Source organism: Volvox carteri (genome assembly GCF_000143455.1).
Source record: "Volvox carteri f. nagariensis unplaced genomic scaffold VOLCAscaffold_151, whole genome shotgun sequence".
Taxonomy (NCBI): domain Eukaryota; kingdom Viridiplantae; phylum Chlorophyta; class Chlorophyceae; order Chlamydomonadales; family Volvocaceae; genus Volvox; species Volvox carteri.
The window spans coordinates 64676-73487 of record NW_003307694.1 but is presented as its reverse complement, the minus strand read 5'-3'; the positions used below and the strand labels follow the sequence as shown (position 1 = coordinate 73487).

The 8812-nt window shown below is 51.1% G+C and overlaps 1 protein-coding gene across 1 annotated transcript; it reads right to left on the bottom strand.

The window, feature by feature from the left end:
- Positions 1-7240: 7240 nt before the first annotated feature.
- On the bottom strand, positions 7241-8157 carry VOLCADRAFT_100760 (uncharacterized protein; the record flags this gene model as incomplete). Its single annotated transcript, XM_002959275.1, has 2 exons — positions 7241-7392; positions 7908-8157. The coding sequence occupies 2 exons, from the start codon at positions 8155-8157 to the stop codon at positions 7241-7243; spliced, it is 402 nt and encodes a 133-aa protein (XP_002959321.1).
- Positions 8158-8812: the final 655 nt, after the last annotated feature.

Below are 8812 nucleotides of genomic sequence, written 5' to 3'. Positions count from 1 at the left end.
CCAGAAGTAGAAGCGCCGAACGTCGAACCGCCGACAGACGCGAAGGCTGCCGACTCGGTAGGCTTGCCCGACCCACCGTTAGCCGTCTCGATAGAGAGAAGCTTTGCTGTGACGCTCGCCATGTCCAAATCGCCGTCGCGCATAAGTAATGTAGTCGTCACCACACTGTACCGACTGGGTAGACCAACTAGCACGGTGTACGCCAGCTCGGAGTCGTTAACTACGTGGCCGACTCCCAATAAATCTGTTTGCAGCTGCCTTGCACGCGCAAAGTACATCGGAAGAGGTTCGCCGTCGACCATCTTAAAACGGCTGAATTCTTGACGTAGAGACACCTTGCGGGCGTTGTTGTTGGCAGCAAACATAGATCCCAAGGCGTCCCAGGCCTTCTTCGCGTTGGCAGCACCGGTAACCATCGGCAAATGATGATCCTTGACGTTCTTGATGAGCAGATTGATGACCTTCCGTGACTGTCGAATTTGCTCCTCGTTGCACGGCTCGGCGAGCAGGGATTGCTCAAGCCCAAGCTCCATGCACATCGCGCTGAACCGAATTTGCCAGGTAGAGTAGTTGTTGAGATCCAGCGACTCATCAAGCTTGTCCTTAACCATTTTCGATGAGGGATAGAAATAACAATTGTGCGATAACTGTCGGCGCTAAACGGGGCTCATAACCTATTGAAGAATTGGCGACGGTGACATCTAACGCTGATTGTTATTCCTGTAGGATTGCCGGTGGCGAAGATATTTAGCACGATAAACTGTTACAAGTAATGTAAAGAGTATTGTTAGCGTTCGGCAGGACTTGAGGAGATTCCTGATAGGAATACCGATCGTTGTGAGATAAACTAATAGGCGCAGTCACCGCCCTAAATACCGGCGCTAGCGGAAAACACGTACATTCCGCGATCTCACTGCGCCGTCCAGACGGTGCCCTAATGTCTATCACTTAGCTACTGGATATGCATCGGTAGCCCCATAAGGTTCTGGGGTAAGTCTTCCCCATTAGTCAGGCGCAGACCCGGGGTCAAATACCCTGGTCGACAACCACACGAGTTGGGAGAGGACCGTTTCCTCAACAAGACGAACAGTTCGAGGCCGGTTGCAGATGTCCCTCCGCCTCAGGAACTTTGCATTCGCAAGCACGAGTTTCAGCACTTGCAGCAGCTTTCCGGTCGTCACTTCACTTGGGATGCATGCGCATCTAACGATGGGTCTAATGCCTTGTGTCTAGGGTATCCCCTAGGTTTAGAAAGAAAAGTCTTCTCATCTCAATCTATTGAGATCTCATTAGATCTCAATAGAATGGGTTAGATTCTAATCTCAAGTTTTGGCAGCTTTCTGGGAAATGCATGACTGGCTCTGAAACTTTGTAGGATGATTCTGTATGGTATATTTGTTATAATAATTAAGTTTTGGGACGTTGCGAAGCACAATTGCACGACAGAAACAAGCCATTATACTCCGCCGCAGTATTGACCCATGGGTCAAAGCATGCGAGGGCGCACTGGACGGTCGAGTACACGTCACAGGCGCTTATCCCTTTGATGCTTCTTTAACTCCATATCCTAAGGGTTAAGGTTTCAACGAATCAGGGCCCAGATCATCATTCCTAAGCCCTGGCAATGCACAAAAGCCGACATGGTACGCCATCAAGATCCCATGCTGGCCAAGTTCAGCAGACATAGACTGCTACCAATGCCGACCGAACAACTTAAATCCCTAGCTACTTCACTGCTCCTCATCCCCGGCCAGCAGCTGCATCACCACCTCCTCATCCGACAGGGCGTTGCGCTTGGCCGTCTCCTCAAGTGTCAAAAAAAACCTTCTAAATTCTCATTGAGATTCTCAAGAGAAATAACTAGATTAGAAAATGTCCGAAGTATAGTTCGCCTTCTCGCAGCTTTTTGCATGATAGCTGCGCAGGACATCACGTTTGGATGCATCCGCCTCGGGCGCGTATTCAAGATTTCCTGCGTCACTACCTGCGTTGCAAGTCGATTGCGCCATCGACCACGTCTGGAGGATTTTTACTTCCTAAGTGGGTTACAGCGCGTTGGCGTCCTCTGCTTGCAGGCATGAAAAAGCTTCATGAGTACCACGCGGGGTATCACCTGTTTTCCGTGTCGTCGGGAAAAGGTAAAATGTCTCGTGTGCAGGGAGTTTCCTCGCCGATGGAGTTCTGGTATGATGCTCCTGTCGAGTCTCCTTCAGAGTCGGCTGTTTGCGTTGCGACAACCGTCCCCTTTTCGGTGTCTCCCAGTTTGGCTATGCAGTTCGCAGGTTCTGTTTGCCAGCAGGAGGCGACCATCTTGCTCGATTCGGGCAGTCAAGCCGCTCATTTACTCAGCGCAGGTTTTGCACGGCGCGTGGGTTTGGTGGTTAAGCCACCTGACGGTTCGACTGCAGCACCCAAGATCGTCGTGGGTAACGGACAGCCAGTTCCATTTGTAGGCTTTGCTGAAGTGCCTGTTCGTATACAGGGATATAAGGCTCGCTTGCAGTGCGCTGTCGTTGAATTTAGTCCCGCGTTCGACCTTATTTTGGGTGAACCTTGGATTTCGGCTACTGGGGCTATTCTTGAGTTATGCAATAACTTGAGTTATGCAATAACGCTGCCCGTTTAACTCGTATCTCGGGTCGTCCTGTTTTGCGTAACGGTCCCTTTACACCGATCCCTCAGCCTTCTAGTTCTTCTCCTGAAGTTCTGGATGCAGTTGCGCATTGCTCACTTGCGCAGGCCATGGAGGAGAGTGACACGTTCTACTTATGTCTCGTCTCGGCTGCGGATCCTGTTCCGGATGCTGTCAATTTGCCGGGGGGGAAGTCGTCACTTCCGCCATCGCAGTCGTCTGTTTCCGCTTTCGCGCAGAAGGTTAGTGACGTCGTGCGCGGCGAGTCACCTGCGGATTTGCGTCTTAAGGCTTTGTTGCTGGAAAAAGCGCATTTTATTTCCAGACCAGTTGCCTGCTTCGTTACCTCCTGATCGTAATTTGCCGCTTGTCGTTCCGTTGGAGCCTGGTGCTCGTCCACCTGCTCAACGCATGTTTCGCTATTCGCTCCCTGAGCAAGAGGAAATGCAAAGGCAAATTTCGGATCTTTTGGAGAAGGGATTTATTGAACCTTCGTGTTCGCCCTTTGGTGCGCTTGTCTTGTTCGTTAAGAAGAAGGATGGGACTTTACGTATGTGTGTTGACTATCGCGCAGTCAACAGCCTCACGATCAAAAATGGTTTTCCGTTGCCTCGGATAGATGATTTGTTGGATCGTTTGCGAGGTGCGACGGTTTTCAGCTCACTCGATTTAACGCAGGGTTATCACCAGTTACGGTTAAATCCTAGCGATGTGGAGCGTACCGCGTTTCGCACTCCTTTCGGGCATTATCAGAGTATAAAGTTATGCCTTTTGGCCTGACTAATGCTCCTGCTGTCTTCCAGTCTGCCATGAATCAAGCCTTGCAGGGTTTGCCGTTCGTGGTTCGTGGACGATATTCTGATCTTCTCGAAGACCGCCGATGAACACGTTGAGCATCTGCGTGCAGTGCTTGAACGTCTCGAACAGCGTCAGTTCTACTGTAAGCTGTCCAAGTGCGAGTTCTTCAAACCGTCCGTTTCGTTTTTGGGGCATATCGTATCGGCCGACGGTGTACGGCCCGATCCTCGGAAGACTGCTGTTGTCCAACAGTGGCCTTTGCCCAAGAATGTTTCGGAGCTTCGGTCTTTCCTGGGTCTTGCTAATTAATTCAGGAAATTTATTCGTGCGTATGCGGCTTTGGTTAAACCGCTAACGGACTTGCTTTCTCCTAAGACTAAGTGGTTTTGGTCGGAGAAATGTGAAGAGGCTTTCCTTCGTGTTAAGGAAGCGCTCACTCAGGCGTCAGTGCTTGCTTTGCCGGATCCTCGTGAACCTTTCGAGGTGATCGCGGATGCTAGCGACTTCGCATTGGGTGCAATTTTGCTTCAGCATGGAAGGCCAGTGGCTTTTGAGAGCCGTAAACTGATTCCTGATGAGTTGAACTACATCGTCACTGAAAAAGAGCTCTTGGCCGTCGTGCATGCGCTCAAATTGTGGCGTTGTTACCTCGAAGGTGTAAAGTTTACGGTCGTTACAGATCACGAACCTAACACCGCCATGCGCCGTAAGTCCCTGTTGTCTCGACGTGTGGCGCGGTGGTCGGAATTTCTGGAGTCTTTCGATTTCGAATGGCAGTATCGCGCGGGTCGTTGCAATCCTGCAGATCCGTTGTCTCGGCTTCCGGGACACGTCGATGTTGAAACGACGAAGGTTATGACGATTAGTGCTCAACGGTTGGGAGAAATTTCTGCCTTCCGTGACACCACCGTAGAGCTTAAGTGCTCTTTTCCTATGTTCGAGTCATCGGTACTTGATGGGTATGGTCTCGATCCTTGGTTTAAAATATCAGAAAACACGGTTGCATTATCGCAACGTGGTCAATTCTGGTATCGAGGAGATGCGTTGGTTGTGCCAGATCATGCTGATTTGCGTACTACCGTTCTGCGTCTTTGTCATGACCATCCGTTGGCAGGCCATACGGGCGTAACCAAAACTCTTGATTTGGTGCGTCGTTCGTTTTGGTGGCCTAGGTTGCGTCAATCGGTCGCAGCGTACTGTCGTACGTGTGACAGCTGTCAGAGGGTAAAGGCAGATACCAGTCTCCCTGGTGGTTTGCTTCTTCCGCTGCCCATTCCTGATCAGAAGTGGTCTTTCGTGACCATGGATTTTATTACTGATCTGCCTCCCGATCCTGATGGCTATACTTCGATCTATGTGTTTGTGGACAAACTCACCAAGATGGTTCGGTTTGTGCCCTGTAAGGCCTCTGTTGACTCTGTCAAAGCGGCTGAAATCTTCGTCAACACCATTGTGTGTTCGTACGGTGTTCCGTCTGTCGTTATTTGCGACAGGGATCCTAAGTTTACCTCTGCATTTTTCGAGTCGCTTTTTGATGGATATCAAATCGACTTGCGTCGCAGTTCTGGTTATCATCCTCAAACGGATGGCCAAACAGAACGTGCAATTCGTGTTCTGGAGGATATGTTGCGTCATTTCGTTTCTGAAGATCAATCCTCATGGTCCCGTTATCTGCCGATGGCTGAGTTCGCCATGAACAATTCGTTGCATGAATCTACGCGAACTACTCCTTTTCGGTTGATGTACGGATATGAACCCCTAACTCCGGCTTCTCACCTGGTTCGCAAATTGGGGGAGGAGAGGGCCAAGACGCGCTTGCAAAGCGTGGCCAAACTGTCTAATCCGTTATCTGTTAAATTCTGTACGGATATGCAGAATGCTTTGGAACGAGCTAAGTCTTGCTTGGCTGCTGCTCGAGATCGGATGAAGAAATGGGCTGACAAAGGTCGCTCGGAACAAGGACTTTCTGTTGGTGATCGTGTATTCTTGAGTACGAAACACATGACTATTAAAGGTGTGCGCAAATTGCTGCCTCGCTTTATCGGACCCTTTGTGGTTAAGGAAAAGATCAACGCGGTTGCGTATCGGTTGGATCTTCCTCCTGCGGTGCGGATACATGATGTATTTCATGTGTCACTCCTTCGTCCGTATCACGATGGTGGTCGCGTTCAGCTACCTCCGCCACCTCAGATTGTTGAGGGTGAATTGGAGTTCGAAGTTCAGTCTATTCTACTTCATAAAGAAGTGAAAGAAGGACGTCGACAAAAGCGTTTCTACCTAATGCGTTGGAAAGGTCAGGGCCCGGAATTTGATTCGTGGGAACAGATGGGAACCCGAAGCAAACCTAACTAACTGCGGCGATTTGTTGCGCGACTACTGGGCACGTCAATCTGACTCAGTTCCAACCTCGAAGTCCCAAGGTCAGACGACACTTCCGAGTGACGCTGACGCTTCTGGCTCGAAGCCGCATCGAGCTCCTCAGACTACTCGTCACGGCCGTGTGATCAAAAAGCCTTCGCGCTTTAATGCTTTTCTCAACCACTTGTCTGTCACCAGCGGGGTTCCGGAATCCCTGCTTTTTCCTCTCGTGTGGCGGTGAAGCCAAGGTTGGCTGGCTGTCGGGACGACCAGCCATTTAGGGGGGGAATGATGTAACGTGCAAGAGCAGTTACATAACTCTCAATGCTTCTCTTCAACGGGGTTCACATAGCTATTCTCAAGACCTTCCTTTTGCGACGTCGTACATTAGTGCGGGTCGTACACTGGATGGCTACATCTTCGATGGTGTATCGCATCCGGTGTCTTTTGACACCACCATGACTGGTTGTGATAAGCCTTAACGTAACAGAGTATCAAGCTACAGCGGCAGCTGTTTGCGAGGCTTTGTGGCTTCGCAAACTGATGGTCGATTTGGGTTTGCCTGAGAGCGCTATCAAGATTCAAATAGATTCCCAGGGGGCGCTTAGCTTAGGAAATAACCCGATTAAGTCTGTTCGGTCGAAGCACATCGATGTACAACAGCACATAGTGCGTGAGAGGGTGAATAGCGGTGAGGTGCAATTGGAGTAATGCCCTATGGAGTGGATAGTTGCGGATGTGCTCACGAAGGCTCTGGGCGAGGTGAAATTCACACATTGCTGAGATGCCATGGGCCTTGTGTGAAGCGTGCTGATTAACTTGATACTCGCTGGGATATAGCCCGAGGGGGCGTGTCGAGGAAACGATTCTCTCCCAACTCGTGTGGTTGATGACCAGGGGATTTGACCCCGGGTCTGCGACTAACTATTGGGGAAGACTTACCCCAGAACTTTATGGGGCTACCGATGCATAACCAGTAGCGAAGATGCGATTGTTACAGTGGACCCCGAACGGGTCGAGTGCAGCACCCATAGGAGCGCCTCCCGCACAAGTGACATTATGGCACCGTCAGGACGGCGCAGTGAGATCGCAGAATGTACGTGCAGTTAGATCGCGGAATGTACGAGTTTTCCGCTAGCGCCAGTATTTAGGGTGGAGACTGCGCTTATTTGTTTATCTCACAACGATCGGTATTCCTACCAGGAATCTCCTAAAGTCCTGCCGAACGCAATCTTACATTTCTTGTAACAGTTTATCGTGTTCAATATCTTCGCCGGCATTCCTTTCCGGAATAACAATCAGCGTTAGCCGTCGCCGTCGCCAATTCTCCAATAAAACAGACAAAAAAAGACGAAAAAGACAAAGACCAACATAACGCACAGCTCGCGAAGACGCGGGAAGAAAGCGGCAAAATGATAAAAAAAGGGAACTTTAAATGGAATGAGAGCAAAATCATCCAGGGTTTCTGGTGAAGCAGCTGGCCGCGGCCATTGCGGCTTCGTAGGGTGACCACAATGACCGCGGCCAGCTGCTGCCGTACGGTGGCGAAAGTGGCTCGCCGTGCAAAGGTGCATGACGGAGAATGGTAGTGTGCACACCGCAGTCTGAAGGAAAGGCGGCACCGGCATGTGTGCGTATGTGGAAGTGCTATGTGGGTGGGTGGATGCCACTGCTAGCGGTGGGGATATGGACAGCACGTTCAGGCAGCCGGACGCACATCACAACCGTTTACACACACGTTGAAGAGGGGAAATGCATGGCGCCCCGGCACTGTTGACGACACAAAGTTTGTAGAACCGTGGTGCACTGTAGGGTTGTAGGGATAGGCAGGTCTTTAGGCCCCAAAACAAGCCGGCAGCTGTGGTGACTGCAAGGTTTTGATGCCAGTCTTTCCTTTCAGGCGTGCAAGGCACGCTGCATGAGCGCGCTGCGAAACACACCTGACGCGCCAGCAACATGCAGCAACCGTTGCGCGTCTTGATAACAGCGCACTGCTATCATCGGCCTGCCGCGCCGACCGAAGCTGCATGTGCCCAGGTTTAATGCCGCTTGGTGGTTATACAAGGAACCGCGCGACCTTGCAGCGCTCCTCTCGGGTCGGATGAAGGCCAGCACCAACCTTGCCGGCAATGCGGTGTACATTGCCCATGCCCGCTGCTTATGAAGGCTGCACTCAGCAAGCCAAGCAAGCGAATATTCAGACCCTTTACGCGGCCCGCCAAGGGCTTCACATTTTGGGCATGATAATCAAGCCGCTTCAGCTCCCGATCGAATTTCGCCCGCCCGTGAATTTTACGCACATACGTGTCAAGCCCGTGTTCCCGGCTTTTGAGAGCTGGCCTTTGCGCGGCCGGCCGTGGCGTTCGCATTTTGGAGTTGTACGAAGTTTTTATTCGGCAGTCGTTCCTGCATTTCGTTTGTATGAGAGCTGCTTCAGCAAAATAATGATTCGCTAGCTCGGCTGCTGAGAGGGCCGGCCACTAGGTCGCCGGCTCCTGAGAACCTGCCACATCCATGGCCGCATCGGGTAGCACTATTGGTGAAGACATGTCAACGGACGGCTGAACCCCCAGTTTAGACGACCTGTGTGTGACTCTGTGTCGTCGACAGTGCCGGGGCGCGATGTGATGTGCGTCCGGCCGTCTGAACAAGGTGTCCATATCCACACTGCTGACTTCCACCCACCCACGTAACACTTCCACATACACACGCACACCGGCGCCTCCTATGCTGCAGACTGCGCACTACCAGTCTCCTTCGACATGTTATGCACGGCACGCCACCGTACGGCCGGTCACCCGCAATAAACGCGGCCAGCTGCTTCACCAGTAACACTCGATGATTGGAGCTTCAAATTATAATACTGCGGCTGTCATTGCTGACTTTCAGGCGGTGTATTCATATCGTTTAAAAAATCGTTGGTACATTTGTCGGTGGGCAGTTGGGCATTTGAAATTGGTACTCAGCATCCTCTTAATTGGGCATAATCATTGTGTAATTTTGGAAACTGTTGGTAGTATATTT